Raw genomic sequence first — 16,080 nt, 5'->3', positions numbered from 1 at the left:
TGGAGAATACATACCACCTTGAATTCTACAATTTCCCACATGTTCTGAAGCCATCTTTAAACTTTTCAACACATGTGAGTGGTAAATATCTATTGGCTTGGAGTAATACATACCTCTACATACCTCTACCTTTGGTACCACTAGTTCACTGTTCTAATAATAATGTATGAATCACAGACTACACCTTCCTGTATCCCTCAGCTGAAAATATCCAGGTACGACAACGACCCTCTGACTCCAGAGGATCGGATTAACTCTGTGTTCATTGACATCGATCACAGAACATCTAAGCCCATCGGACAGAACCAGGGAGAAACCAACTCCGATTTACAACAAGACAAGATGGAGGACATAAAAAGCTATAGACGCTTGACTCTACCAGTGCCTGAGGATGGGATCGTACACATTGAGTTCCAGTTACGCAAACAAGTAGAGATGCTTTTCATTCAGGTGAATAGACACGTTTCAAGGAGCTACTCTCTACCACAGGAATCTCAATACGCAACGAAACTCACTTTCAGCAATTCAGCTGAACGGATATTAATCATGACTCAGTTGTCAAGTGAGGGTAAGCAGTAAAACTATATAAGAAATACACATCGGAAGGTATACTTGACCTAGTATGGAACCACAGATTTTCCTCTCAGTAGTATAGGTCAGGGCTCTTCAACCCTGTTCCTGGAGAGCTACGGTCCTGTAGGTTTTCACTCCAACCCTAATCTAGCGCACCTGATTTGTTATAATTAGTTTGTGGATAAACTAAACCAGGTTAGTTACAACTGGGGTTGGATTGAAAACCTACAGGAGGGTAGATCTCCAGGAACAGGGTTGGAGAGCCCTGCAGTAGGTCAAGATGAATCTAATCCAACACAATCCCAAGTCACCATTCTATGATTGTATGAACATGTGCACCACGAGCTATAATCTCGGGACCCAGAACGGAGTAAATTGTGCGTGTGCACCTTTTATCTGTGACGTGACACTACAAGCCATGAGTTTGTTCTCTGCAGGCCATGTTCATGGGCAGTGAGGAGAGCCTGGAGCTCTACAATAGTAACCACTCCTCTCCCAGTGGATCATACATCCAGATCCAACGCCTCCGCTCTCCACCACAGGTGACATACCAGCATCCAGATCACCAAAACTTGACTGCAACTCTAAATGAGTCTGGCCTTAACTTAAGGCCCTCAAACTCAGCTCTGTATCTTGTTAAAAGAAAAATGCTATTGCAACCTCTTTGCAATAAGGAATTGAGACCAAAGCTCAAGAGAAGTTTCAAGTGTTTTATACCAAGGATGCCATCAGCTGAGTGCATCCATTTAGAAAGCTCACAACACATCTTATACTCTTCCCTTGTTGGCATCACCTCCCCAGCTATACATTGTATGACCTCAGTGAGTCCATGCTCCTCTCTTTGTTTAGCTATCCATCTTCCAGGCTACAGTTTAACTTGAAACATGTTATTTAAAAAATTAAAAAATACCTTTATTTTACTAGGCAAGTCAGTTAAGAACAAATTCTTATTTTCAATGACGGCCTAGGAACAGTGGGTTAACTGCCTGTTCAGGGGCAGAATGACAGATCTGTACCTTGTCAGCTCGGGGGTTTGAACTTGCAACCTTCCGATAACTAGTCCAACTGATTTGGACTGATTTAGACCTGGAACCCTAGGTGTGTGCAATTAATTCAGGTAGAACAGAAAACCAGCAGGCTCCAGACCTTGTAGGGTAAGAGTAGAGTCACCCTGACCTATGGTATACAGTTGATGAAAATAATACTTTTTTGCATTTTATGTTCCAGATTGGAAAACCTCTTCCTATATCTGTAGGGAGCACTTTCCAACTCACTGAGCTTCACTATCTGGTAGGTATTTCTCTTGGTTGGTGAGATTGTAGAGAAGTATAGTGATTCCTCAGTGCTCTTTTGGTTGACCTCTGCTTTGACCTCTTGTGTCATTAACTGCCAGGTGACGTCCAGGGGTCAGGTGGTGGCTGCTGGGACAGCAACCTCTCCCTCCTTCTCTCTTTCCCCTGCAGTATCCTGGTCACCAGAGGCCTGCATCACTGTGTTCTGTGTCCTACCAGATGGAGAGATCATCAATGACTCAATGCACGTCTTCATCAAGCCCCATGGAGTCCTACAAAATGAAGTAACTAACTTATTCACTAGATAAATCAGTCTGAACCTTACTGATGATGCTACAGAGCCTCAATGGTGATTTTAGCAACTCTGTTAGAAGCCATGAAATACAAATGGAATGCTAACATTGTTAAGTGTACAGACTAGGTCTGGCATATTTTACTTGCTTATACTGTGTGTACATGTTTCTTCAGGTATATCTGAGCTGGAGCCATGAGAAGGTGATGCCAGGTGAAGAGGTGTCCCTCACTGTCCTTGTGATTGAACCTGGCTCTCTGGTCGGAATCATGGTGGTGGACATGGGGGACAAGGACTCTGACTCTGGTGACATCACAGAGAAGAAGGTAAGGAACACAACAATACCAAACTGTACTGTACATGTATATAATCCCTGCCACGTGAAATACAGCCTACTGTAAACAACGTTTAGGATTTACAGTGCTTTATTGCCTCTATTGTCTGTAAAGCACCCGTATCTGAGATTTCATCTGTGAATACAATCAAATTTGATTTGAAATGGATACTTCTGTGAAGCAGTGAACATTTCAATCAGACATAAAGGAGGTTTCAGATAATGTCAGTGATAAAGGTATTTCTCTTTGGGCTTTCCCTTCGATTAACATAGTTGCATTCATAATGATCTCCTCAAGTGGTTCATCTCAAAGATTTTACTGAGCCTGGAATAACCCTCAAGTGGTTCATCTTGTGACTGTAACAGTTTTGCGAATCAGCTCAGCAGTCAGGCTCTGTATCAATGGAGACATGGTGAACTTCAGTCTCCCCCAGAACTGACCCAACTGGCTGTAATGTAGCTAGTTGTATTGTTGTGGAATGATGTTTTTTCTAAGAGGTTGTGGTAACTCTAGTGTTGTACTGTTCTCAGGTGCTGGCGGAAATGACTGAATACCTCAAGGAGGAGATGACCCTTCACCATAGTGGAATAACTGGAGGGAATGACAGCCCGCTCTCCGTTTTCACGGTATTGACACCACACATTGTGTCTCGCTGAATAGACCACACTGAACCTGGAGTTACCCCAAGCCTCGCCTCACTGTAAATCAACCCAGTTATCTAATGTCATGTAACATCATGAGCAACCTGACCCACTTCTGGGCCGTACACACGTATTTGACAGTGATGGAAGCGCCTGTTATCATACTGTATCATTCTGGCTTTGTTACATGTGTTGTATTACTATTGTGTTCATTTCACACGTTGAACACCATGCAGATGAAATTCCATATAAAGTATCCAAAACCTTTTCTGTTTATACACACAGGTCTAATTGCCCTGCAGTGTTTTGTGTACAATGTTGTCATGAACATTTGCTTTTTGCTTTTCAAATCTTAGGCTTGCAACCTTGTGGTATTAACAGATGCCAGTTTACATACGACTGGAGATTATCAGGAGACTGAAATGGGTATGAAAACAATTACACACTCTATAGTGTTTGGATAAACAAACATTTTGAACAAAATGTATAAACAAACACACATTGGGAGATATTTGTGTGTCTGAATTGAATATGAAATCAAGGGTTCCCTCTTGTGGAGCTGTGGCGTACTACATAAATAAAAGACTACATCTACATTCACAGTGGTACAGGCTCTGTGACGGAGGCTGAGATAGTTCTGATGACCTATGTTGTGTATCCATCAGATCATGAGGCGGAGGCTCTCATGAGAGAGGATCGGCCGGAGTGGAGGCCTTCCATGGGACAGGACTTCTCGAAGACCTGGCTGTGGCTGGACATGAACATCAGGTGAGCATTAGGAGAAGCACATTAACAAGGCTTAGGTGTGAATACTCTTGAGGATACCGTTTACATTCACCACTATTGAAAACGGTCAGGGTTATTTGCAGGGAATGTTGAAATACTCTATTCCTTCCTGTCTGTGTCAGTGACTCAACAACAACTAGTTTCCATGTGGTTGTCCCAGACAGCATCACCTCCTGGAGAGCAATGGCGTTTGTTATGTCAGATAACCTGGGCTTGGGCCTCACCTTTAAACCACAGAAGGTATGTTAAGACCTATCCACTACCTTCACCGTTACCTAGTTTGGGCAGCTAACTAGTAGTTTATTAAGATTAATATAACTTTATTGGCCAATTGCACCCAAGGTCCAACCAAAATTTGACTTCCACTTTTAACCCCTCTAGTTGCTGGCTGGCCTCTCTAATCAATAGGTTACATGTATGGCTGCGTGACATAAATACATGGTTGATAAAGATGGTATGTTTCATTTAATGTCAGTGCAATATTCAGATATTCTAGAATTCGATTTTTGAGGATAATCTTGAGTATTGGTTGTCTCCCACAGCTGATAGTGTCCACAGATGTCTCCCTGTCTCTGGATGTCCCAGAATGCATCACCAAAGGGGAGCAGCTTGTCCTCGAGGTCAACCTCTTCAACCATCTAGAAGAGGACACGGAGGTCGGTGGTCTTGGTTGAAATGGCCAGGAGGTTTTTTACCTCTCCTCACATGTTTATGGTCTTAACAATCTCACCATGGAGGGTGATTTCTTCAAAGAACAGTTTGTGTGACTCTCGAACAGTGAACAAAAAAACCAAGTTGTTAAACACTTGTGAAAACGTCTTAGAAATCATTACCTTCTTCCCATTCTCTTTGTATCTCCCACATCAAACAGCTTCCTGGATGTAAGTGATCCATCCTCAATTGTTTTGCCATTCCTCAATTGTTTTCCCATTCCTGTTGTTCTCCACAGGTCATAGTGGTGGTTGCTGAGAGCTCTCGCTTTGAGTTTGTTCTGGCAGACCGAGACCTTGTTTCTATGGTGAACGCACGTAGAGTGACGGTGGGGAGCCAGGGCGGCGCCACCGCTCTCTTTCCCATCAGGCCTCTGGTTTTTGGAGAGATATTGATGTCTGTGAAAGCAATGACTGGACAGGCCACAGAAAAGATTGTTCGTAAAGTGCTTGTGAAGGTACAACGGGGCTGAATAACCGAGTCTTCTAAGTTATAAAATGGATCCTTGGTGACTGTAAAATGATGAACTGTATCTTGATGCACACCTTTCAGTACCCCTCTCAGAACACCCCAGTAAATCACTAATTAACACTATAGTGAGTATACAAAACATTAACTCCTGCTCTTTCCATGACAAAGCTTTCACCCGGATTCACCTGGTCAGTCTATGATCTCTTATTGATGTAATTTGTTAAATCCACTGTAATCCGTGTAGATGAAGGGGAGAAGACAGGTTAAAAAAGGAACTTTAAGCCTTGAGACAATTGAGACATGGATTATTTTTGTGTGCCATTCAGATGGTAAATGGAAAAGACAAAATATTTAAGTGCCTTTAAACGGGGTATGGTAGTAGGTGCCAGGCGCACCAGTTTGTGGCAAGAACTGCAATGCTGCTTGGTTTTTCACGCTCAACAGGTTCTTGTGTGTATTTAGAATAGTCCATCACCCAAAGGACATCCAGCCAACTTGACACAACTGTAGAAAACATGGACCAGCATCCCTAGGGAACACTTTAGACACCTTGAAGAGTCCATGCTCCAACGAATTGAGGCTGTTCTGAGGGCAAAAGGGGGGTGCAACTCAATGTTAGGAAGGTGTTCCTAATGTTTGGTATACTCTGTGTATATTTCCAATTGGTACTCCTCCCGTAATCGCTGTCTGTGTGTTCTCTTAGCCTGAGGGTAAAGAACAGTCCTACTCAGAGACCGTGTTCCTGGAGGTGGTTCCGACCAACCATAACCTGTCCAGACAGCTCCACTTCTCCTTCCCTCCAGATGTAGTGCCAGGCAGCGAGAGGGTTCACGTGGCAGTGGTTGGTATGTACCCTGCCCTACTCTATACAATCCATCTTTTGTTATCACCAACATAGCTCTGTTTACTTTTTACATGTCGTGAACTCAACCGCGGCATACGCCCATGTTTCATTTTGTGTTTAGACACAGGGCATGAAGCAGGCAGGTGGTAGTCCAGTAAAGAGCTGTCATTTACCATGTTGGGTGTTAGATGATGGAAAAGGAAATGAGGGCTATCAAAACAATATTTGTGGCAAGCCGACTCGGAGCAGCTGCTGGGTTGTTTATGATGATCACCAGTCAGGTCCAGAGATGTTGGGTATTTGTCATGGTAGAATGCTAACCTAGAATCTTCTTGCGCTTTGTGTTTACTGTACAGGGCATATTCCTCTTTTCTAAACACCAAGAGCTTTTCTGTCTCTTCATCTCTGCCATATTCTTCTCCTCCCTCTCTTTAATCTGTCCATCTCTCTCTCTCTCTTTCTGCTCGCACATCGGTTCAGGGTGCTTGGTCTGAAATGTCCTCTGGTGAAATCAAACCCAATCCGTCTGTATTACCACCACAATGTTCAGGTTGTATAACGTCTAAATGGTTCCTCCCTTCCCTTCTTGTTTGTGGGGTGTGGTGTGACAGGTGATATCTTGGGCCTGTCCATCACAGGGCTGGGCTTGCTGGTTAAGATGCCTCTCGGCTGTGGAGAGCAGAACATGATCAACTTCGCTCCCAACGTCTATGTCCTGCAGCGCTTGGCAAAATCCATCCAGCCATACGAGGAGATACGCAGCAAGGCTTTGTCATACATGATGGAAGGTGATGAGCTTTCACACATGCTGAATCCATGCCCTAAAGTTCAGTATGATACTCAGTATGATTTAATCCATGCCCTATAGTTCAGTATGATTTAATCCATGCCCTAAAGTTCAGTATGATTTAATCCATGCCCTTTAGTTCAGTATGATTTAATCCATGCCCTATATTTCAGTATGATACTCAGTATGATTTAATCCATGCCCTTTAGTTCAGTATGATACTCAGTATGATTTAATCCATGCCCTATAGTTCAGTATGATTTAATCCATGCCCTATAGTTCAGTATGATTTAATCCATGCCCTATAGTTCAGTATGATACTCAGTATAATTTAATCCATGCCCTATATTTCAGTATGATACTCAGTATGATTTAATCCATGCCCTATAGTTCAGTATGATACTCAGTATGATTTAATCCATGCCCTATAGTTCAGTGTGATACTCAGTATGATTTAAACCATGCCCTATAGTTCAGTATGATACTCAGTATGATTTAATCCATGCCCTATAGTTCAGCATGATACTCAGTATGATTTAATCCATGCCCTATCGTTCAGCATGATACTCAGTATGATTTAATCCATGCCCTATAGTTCGGCATGATTTAATCCATGCCCTTTAGTTCAGTATGATTTAATCCATGCCCTATCGTTCAGCATGATACTCAGTATGATTTAATCCATGCCCTATAGTTCGGCATGATTTAATCCATGCCCTTTAGTTCAGTATGATTTAATTCATGCCCTATAGTTCAGTATGATACTCAGTATGATTTAATCCATGCCCTATATTTCAGTATGATACTCAGTATGATTTAATCCATGCCCTATAGTTCAGTATGATTCTCAGTATGATTTAATCCATGCCCTATAGTTCAGTGTGATACTCAGTATGATTTAATCCATGCCCTATAGTTCAGTATGATTTATTCCATGCCCTATATTTCAGTATGATCCTCAGTATTATTTAATCCATGCTCTATAACTCTGTATGATTTGAGTATAATGTTGTCTCTTCTGAAGAGTTATGTTCATATGCAGTATGTTCTGTCATTCCTGTTCAGGATATCAGAGACAGCTATCTTTCCAGAGAGATGATGGATCCTTCAGTGCCTTTGGAGCCAGCGACACTTCTGGTAGTACCTGGTAAGTCATTATACAATCATGTGAATATCATAACTGTGGTTCAGACTTAAGGCATTCATTTCAAAGTGTATCTGTTCTCAAACACAACTCTCCCTGGTCCAGGCTGACAGCGTTTGTCCTGAGGTGTTTCCTGCAGGCCCGGTCCTTCATGCAGATTGACCAGAGTGTTCTCTCCAAGGCCATGGGCTGGCTGGTTCAGCAGCAGGGATCCCAGGGAGAGTTCATCGAGATGGGCAGAGTCATTCATACTGAGCTGCAGGGAGGCCTGGATGGACCCGTCTCTCTCACCTCCTATGTACTGGTGACACTGCTGGAGGACCAGGCCTATGTGGTAAGGAGAACCAAGAGTTTGAGATTTACAAAAAAAATGATGAAAGCACAGTGTGTGTGGTGGCAAGTTGAGTGAGTTTGATACACTCCAAAGTTAGAACCAAGTGTAAGCAGAAGAAGGTTGACAATCTAAACATTTGAGGAGTCTCAGCCTTCAAATAAAAATGTGTCACATGCACTGAATACAACAGGTATTCAGTGCATGTGACAAATTTGACTTTACCGTGAAATACTTACTTACAAGCCCTTAACCAACAATGCAGTTCAAGAAATAGAGTTAAGAAAATGTTTACTAAATAAACTAAAGTAAAAAATACTCAAGTCAATAAGTAACACAATACATTTACATACCACTAACGAGGTAATATACAGGGTAATTTATCAAGTGACTATTCACAGATAATAAACAGCGAGTAGCAGCATTGTAAAAACAAAGGGGGGAGTAATCAATGTAAATAGTCTGGGTGGCCATTTGATTAGTTTAGTTGTTCTGCAGTCTTTTGGCTTAGGGGTAGAAGCTGTTAAGTAGCCTTTTAGTCCTAGACTTGGCGCTCCGGTTATGCTTGCCATGCAGGATTAGAGAGAACAGTCTATAACTTGGGTGACTGGAGTCTTTGGATGTCAGGAAGCTTGGCCCCAGGGACGTACTGGGCCGTATGCACTACCCTCTGTAGCGCCTTTCGGTCAGATGCCGAGCAGTTGCCATACTAGGCGGTAATGCAACCGGTCAGGATGCTCTCGATGGTGCAGCTGTAGAAGTTTTTGAGGATCTGGGGACCCATGCCAAATCTTTTCAGTCTCCTGAGGGGGAAAAGTTGTTATCGTTCCCTCTTCACAACTGTCTTTGTGTTTTTGGACCATGGTAGTTTGTTGGTGATGTGGACACCAAGGAACTTGAAACTCTCGACCCGCTCCACTTCAGTCCTCTCAATGTTAATGGGGGGCTGTTCGGCCCTCCTTTTCCTATAGTCCACAATCAGCTCCTTTGTCTTGCTCACGTTGATGGAGAGGTTGTTATTCTGGCACCACACTGCCAGGTCTCTGACCTCCTCCCTATAGGCTCTCTCATCATTGTCGGTGATCAGGCCTACCACTGTTGTGTTGTCTGCAAACTTAATGATGGCCTTGGGCCACCATCTTGTCTCTCTTGATGTGTCCCTGTCTCATGCCATCCTTTATTCTTGTCTGTGTGTAGAGCATGTTCCCCGGCAACGAGTCCCTGACCAGGAGCTATCTGGAGGGCGAAGTGGCTAGCGGGGTGTCCAGTAACTACAGCCTGTGTCTGGCGGCATACGCCCTGTCTCTGGCTAACAGTCTCACCGCAGGCACAGCCCTGGATGAGCTCAAGAGGAGAGCTGATATTAGAGGTAATTTGCGATTGAATTAGCTATGGTTATTTACAGGTTGTGCCACAGAGAGAAGATGCCCGTGACAGCCCATGACAAAATGTTGACAATCAATATTGTTTTTGAGTGATCAGTTGAGGAACAGTATGGTCTCAACCATCGACATTGGTCTTATGATAATGTACATAATGTGTAAATATCGATGACATCAGCCCATCTACCTGCGAGATCCTGTTTGACCTGGTGTCTGTTGCTGTCCCCTCCAGATGGGGTCCAGACCTGGCGGTCGTCCAGTGCCGAGGTGTCTGACTCATGGCAGCCGCGATCAGCAGAGATAGAGATGGCTGCCTACGTGTTGCTGGCGCTGTACAAGCGGGCTAGTGTGGTGGAGGCCATCTCCCTCATGAAGTGGCTGAGTCTGCAGAGGAACCACCTGGGGGCATACGGGAGCACACAGGTAGACCCTAACTTCACATACTGTAGAAGACCCTCTCTAGTCTCTCTATCTTCATGCCACTGAATCTGTATGACCCTCTGTCTTCAAGTGACCTTTTCAATAAGAGAGATTTATCCCTGATGGGCGGATTTCCAAGATGATACCTCCTTTGACCCTTTCCTCTCTTAGGACACAGTGGTAGCCCTACAAGCCCTGTCTGTCTACGCTGCCTTTAGTGGGGCAGATGCCATTGAGCTGGGGGTCGAAGTGTCCACCTCAGTCTCACCTACAGTGTCCCATTTCAACATCAACTCCACCAACTACCTGGTACATCAGAGCAAAGAGGTAAATTGGGCATAGTGGTCTTTGTCTGTTTCAAGATATATGATATTTCAACGATCATCTAACAGCATACACAAGCAAACAGCCACCATAATGTATAGTTTAAAGGCAGTACAGTATTAATAGAGATCTTGTATTTTTCCAGGTAGATGCTGAACAAGATTTACTCATCAATGTATTTATGGAGGGAAGAGGATTCGCCTTATTTCAGGTATTGCTACTTATTTATCACTGCGGCGGCAGCGTGGCCTAGTGGTTAGAGCGTTGGACTAGTAACCGAAAGGTACAAATCTGTCATTCTGACCCTGAACAAGGCAGTTAACCTGCTGTTCCTAGGCCATCATTGAAAATAAGAATTTGTTATTAACTGACTAGTTAAATAAAGGTAAAATAAAAAAACTGGATGCCTAAAGTCATTCCTATGAACACAATTTTCTATTTGGGCTTGCAGTTGATATGATATGTGATGACATAACTATGTCAGAACAGTGGTTCACTCGCATTAACATCTGCTAACCATGTGTATGCTAACCATGTTTATGTTATAGACCCCCCCTATGTGACCAATCAAATTGGATTTGATTTGAAGTATGTTTTGAATTTTCCCAGTAGGCCTATGGCCTATGGTTTCATGGTTTCATGAGTTCTCAAGTACCCCCTGTGGATAGACCAAGTAACCCCAGGGGTCCTAGTACCCCTGTACCCATTACAGGCAATGGAGGGGGCCTCCAATGACTCCTACAATTCAGATTTAATGGCCATACATTACAATGGTTGTCTCACTAGCTTTCCATGCAATCTTGGAACCATGTCCAGTGTGAATGAAGGCAACAGCTGTGACTCATAGATCTGCCCGCCACAATGCAGCATGAACCCTGTGTTGAGACGAGTCAACACAAAAACGTGGTAATTGACCACATTAATACGGCAATTACCATCTGGAACACATACCGTCTGGTCCATGTTAAATCGGCTCCGATTGTATCACAGAGAGGATATGATGGAAGGTCCTGCTTCCAACTGCCTTTAATGTAGTCCTCTGTTACAGACCTCCCCCCTAAACATCTTGTTATAGACCCCCCCTAAACATCTTGTTATAGACCCCCCCTAAACATCTTCTTATAGACCCCCCTAAACATCTTCTTATAGACCCCCCTAAACATCTTCTTATAACCCCCCCTAAATATCTTGTTATAGACCCCCTTAAACATCTCATAGACCCCCATAAACATATTATAGACCCCCCTAAACATCTTATAGACCCCCCTAAACATGTTATAGACCCCCCTAAAACATCTTGTTATAGACCCCCCCCTAAACATCTTGTTATAGACCCCCCAAACATCTTGTTATAGACCCCCCCAAACATCTTGTTATAGACCCCCTCCAAACATCTTGTTATAGACCCCCTCCAAACATCTTGTTACAGACCCCCTCCAAACATCTTGTTATAGACCCTCCCCAAAACATCTTGTTATAGACCCCCCTAAACATCTTGCTACAGACCCCCTCTAAACATTTTTACAGACACCCCCCAAAACATCTTGTTACAGACCCCCTCTAAACATATTTTTACAGACCCCCTCAACATCTTGTTACAGACCCCCCCTAAACATCTTGTTACAGACCCCCCTAAACAGCTTGTTACAGACCCCCTAAACATCTTCTTATAACCCCCTAAATATCTTGTTATAGACCCCTAAACATCTTATAGACCCCCCTAAACATCTTGTTATAGACCCCCCCCTAAACATCTTGTTATAGACCCCCTAAAAATCTTGTTATAAACCCCCCTAAACATCTTGTTATAGACCCCCTAAACATCTTATAGACCCCCCTAAACATCTTATAGACCCCCTAAACATCTTATAGACCCCCCTAAACATCTTGTTATAGACCCCCCCTAAACATCTTGTTATAGACCCCCCCCCTAAACATCTTGTTATAGACCCCCCTAAACATCTTGTTACAGACCCCCCAAAACATCTTGTTACAGACCCCCCAAAACATATTGTTACAGACCCCCCTCAAAACATCTTGTTACAGACCCCCTAAACATCTTGTTATAGACCCCTAAACATCTTGTTATAGACCCCCTAAACATCTTGTTATAGACCCCCTAAACATCTTGTTATAGACCCCCCTAAACATCTTGTTATAGACCCCCTCCAAACATCTTGTTACAGACCCCCTCCAAACATCTTGTTATAGACCCTCCCCAAAACATCTTGTAATAGACCCCCCTAAACATCTTGCTACAGACCCCCCAACATCTTGTTATAGACCCCCCAAAACATCTTGTTATAGACCCCCTAAACATCTTATAGACCCCCTAAACATCTTATAGACCCCCCAAAACATCTTGTTATAGACCCCCCCTAAACATCTTGCTACAGTCCCCCTCTAAACATATTTTTACAGACACCCCCAAAACATCTTGTTACAGACCCCCTCAACATCTTGTTACAGACCCCCCAAAACATCTTGTTACAGACCCCCCAAAACATCTTGTTACAGACCCCCCAAAACATCTTGTTGCAGACCCCCGCCCCCCAAAGCTCTTGTTTATTGTAGTATTGTAGTTGCCCACAACAAGTTATACAGTACTATCCTTAGACAATATAACTATAGTAATTACAATGTAACTCAGATACCCACTGACTTTTATCACCTCTCCTGTCATTCAGATGAATGTGTTCTACAACATAGAGGACAGAGTGCTGTCTGAGAGGAGCCATGATGACACAGACCATGAAGGTTTCTCTCTGGAAGTTGAAGTGTTAGATGATGAGGATGACCTGGACCATATCATGTTATCCATATGCACCAGGTAAGTGTCCATCTCTATGGAGATGTTTTCAACCATTCTTTGTCTGTTGCAGGCATCAAGACATGTTCGTGTTTTGAGCCACTATTATACATTTATCTAGACAGTTTTATGTCTTGATAAATGTCTGTGAGCAGACAGAAATATGTTCATTATATAATCATGTATTTGGTCATTTAATCATGTATTTGTTCTGTGTTAGGCTGCTGGAGAGCCAGAAGATAGCTCAGACAGGTATGGTGCTGGTAGATGTAGGTGTGCTGAGTGGCTTCACCCTTGCGCCACAGGCTTTTGCCACGGATGACCTGGTCAGAAAAGTTGAGGCTTCTTCTGGGAAAGTTAGCCTCTATTTAGATTCAGTAAGTTAACTTTACATATTGTACGTCCCATGTTTAGATACAATAGCACTGCTGTTTCAGAGGTGGAATTAGGAAAATACACATTGTATTGGCTGTACGTTGGAAGATTAATTTGTGTCATCTATTGATTGTGTAGATTGTGTGTAGCCAATCATCTATTGATTGTGTAGATTGTGTGTAGCCAATCATCTATGGATTGTGTGTAGCCAATCATCTATTGATTGTGTACATTGTGTGTAGCCAATCATCTATTGATTGTGTAGCTAATTCATTACTTTTATTTGCAGTTGACCACAACACAGGTGTGCATCAGAATCCCAATGATAAGAAACTTCAAAGTGTCACGTGTGCATGATGCTGTGGTTCAGGTGTACGACTACTATGAACCAAGTAAGTAACTTTTACTATCACAGCAGACAATCACTCATTCGTAGACTGTCTCTCTTGTTATCAATGCAATATTTATCAATACAATATTTCCCTCTGCCATATCTTAAAGGGCGTAAAGCAGTGAGGTCCTACAACTCCGATGTGATGCAGGACATGGGCTCCTGTGCCTTCTGTGGGAGAGACTGTGGTCTCTGCAGGCAAGAAATATTAATCTCGAGCTCCTCCACCGCCCACACAAAGAACACTGCCATCTACTGGTTGGGATGTGTACTGATTGCAATTACAGCTTTACTGTTATAACAATATCAATGTCTCCTGGACAGATCTACGTAGACATAACTGGCACCATAGAATCTATGGGATGTGTGAGATAACGAGCAGTAGGAGCAGTAGTAGTTCTGATGTTGAGGTTTTTTCGTCGCTAGTTATTTGGACAAATCACGATTTGGCAGGTATTAGCGTCTTTAGAATTGTGAATGGGAGCGGACATTCTGCCCGAAGAGAGAGGGGGGAGCTCCTGATTCTAGCATTTCTTGATCACTTTTGGACCCAGAACTTAATCCAGCAGCTGCCCATTTACACAAGACTTTAGTTCTATGTTAACTGAGATTGTAATAATATAAACTGCATATTTTAAAAGCCGTTGTCAGAAGGCAAAAACTACCTGTAGAAATATCTAATTATTATTCTATGAATATATTTTATTTACTTTAGCCTTAACCAGTAAATTGGCCAAATCAGACTGTTTTATTAGCTATTTGATGCGCTGGATTTAATGTGGAATGTACTTTTAATATTTATCATAAATCTGGGTTTTTTAGTAACCTCATTCATTTGTACCCAAATGTAAACAAAGTCAAATAAATTGAGGTGAATATACAGTTTGCAGGACACTATTATGAGTTACGTGGCAGACTAAATGGCTCATGATGTAACCCAGATTCTGGATGATTGGCAACAGAAGACATAAAGATGATTAGGTTCTTACCCTCCACATGTCTCTGACCCTTTGGAAGATTAAGACAGACATGTTAAGATGAAGCAGTAAAATAGTGAATTAAGATTTATTCTGGCAGCACTCAACTTGACTCCATGCAAATGCATCTTGTGGGTTCAATCTGTTTTAGCTTACAGTGATGTATGGCACTTTTGGCAGCATCTGGCCGTTGCGTGCACTGGACTCTTCTGTGAGTTTGTGTAACTCTTGCCACTTTAGGAAAGATGTAATCTCGTCCACCAGCCGGCTCTCTCTCTATGCTCCAGCAATTTGAGCCTGGCGACGAGGTTAAGAGAGAAACCACGGTTTCTATGGCTTGGGTCAGTCAACCGTAAAGTCTACCACGAGGATGATGAAAGGACTTAGAAGTGAAACTCTGTTTCAGGTGCTGGCTAATCTCACATGTGTAATGTCTCTAGTATCTGTCATTGGGATATCTCTCGTCACATCTTTATTGTGATGTAGCTCAAAGCTTGGGTGTGACAAGTTCCTGCTCTCTGGCTTTCACCCTGTAATACCTTGCTTCTACCATACTGGACAGCACCACTCTGTCAGAATGACTGTTACACAGTCATTATAAACCTTCCCTGCTTTATCTACAGCCAGCTGAATGGGGATAATTAGTGTACTGGCCAACTAGGGTTCCTCAACTGTTTCTATTCACAGACAGACAGACAGACGGACGGACAGACCGCAGACTAGACATAACAGGGCGTAGCGTGGGCAGCTGATGCAGCAGGACTGTTCCAGGGCCTGTTCTACGTCTTCGCACCAATACCTTATTATCATTCCCATATCATTCCCAGTGACTTCCTCTGAGAGTGACTAACTGACAATACCTTTGTCCATACAATTTCTGTCCATTTGTAAACATACAAAACTATTTAAATCTACAGGTCATGCAACTCATCAGTCTCTGCAGCCTGTTGGCTGTGTGACCACCTATAACTCCCAGAGCAGTGACACAGAACGGCTCCATATCATACAGCGTCTATTAAAAACTGGTGTGCTCACCAGAGGATGAGGTTGTTAGTGTACACAGGAAAGACGGATTCACAGACACGCCTTGCTCCTCCTGTGTTGTGGTGAGATGCGAACACATAATAATCAAAGACACCCTCTTAAATACACATGTTGCTCAGTCAGCTGTGACGGCACGCTGTGCCCTTGGGAA

At 43.0% G+C, this 16,080-nt stretch overlaps 1 protein-coding gene across 1 annotated transcript; it reads left to right on the top strand.

Moving 5' to 3' along the window:
• Positions 1-162: 162 nt before the first annotated feature.
• Positions 163-14,940, top strand: LOC118362028 (CD109 antigen-like). The gene is made up of 23 exons (XM_035742239.2): positions 163-450; positions 1,011-1,115; positions 1,801-1,863; positions 1,967-2,149; positions 2,334-2,483; positions 3,023-3,118; positions 3,490-3,559; positions 3,799-3,901; positions 4,042-4,159; positions 4,462-4,575; positions 4,869-5,087; positions 5,805-5,946; positions 6,557-6,733; positions 7,798-7,879; positions 7,982-8,210; positions 9,405-9,576; positions 9,822-10,012; positions 10,181-10,336; positions 10,479-10,544; positions 13,021-13,163; positions 13,363-13,519; positions 13,807-13,909; positions 14,019-14,940. Exons 1-23 carry the CDS (start codon positions 163-165, stop codon positions 14,207-14,209), a joined length of 3,318 nt encoding a protein of 1,105 aa, XP_035598132.2. The 3' UTR covers positions 14,210-14,940.
• Positions 14,941-16,080: the final 1,140 nt, after the last annotated feature.

This window comes from Oncorhynchus keta, chromosome 29, assembly GCF_023373465.1.
Source record: "Oncorhynchus keta strain PuntledgeMale-10-30-2019 chromosome 29, Oket_V2, whole genome shotgun sequence".
NCBI lineage: Eukaryota > Metazoa > Chordata > Actinopteri > Salmoniformes > Salmonidae > Oncorhynchus > Oncorhynchus keta.
Note: the sequence above shows the minus strand (reverse complement) of the source record. Positions and strands in the feature narration are given on the sequence as shown.

Bases quoted from the DNA above. Each gene is read 5' to 3' on its own strand.
- LOC118362028 (XM_035742239.2), top strand. From the start codon at position 163: ATGTATGAATCACAGACTACACCTTCCTGTATCCCTCAGCTGAAAATA. The intron at 8,211-9,404 runs GTAAGGAGAACC...GTCTGTGTGTAG, and splicing joins TGGAGGACCAGGCCTATGTG to AGCATGTTCCCCGGCAACGA. The intron at 13,910-14,018 runs GTAAGTAACTTT...CATATCTTAAAG, and splicing joins GTACGACTACTATGAACCAA to GGCGTAAAGCAGTGAGGTCC.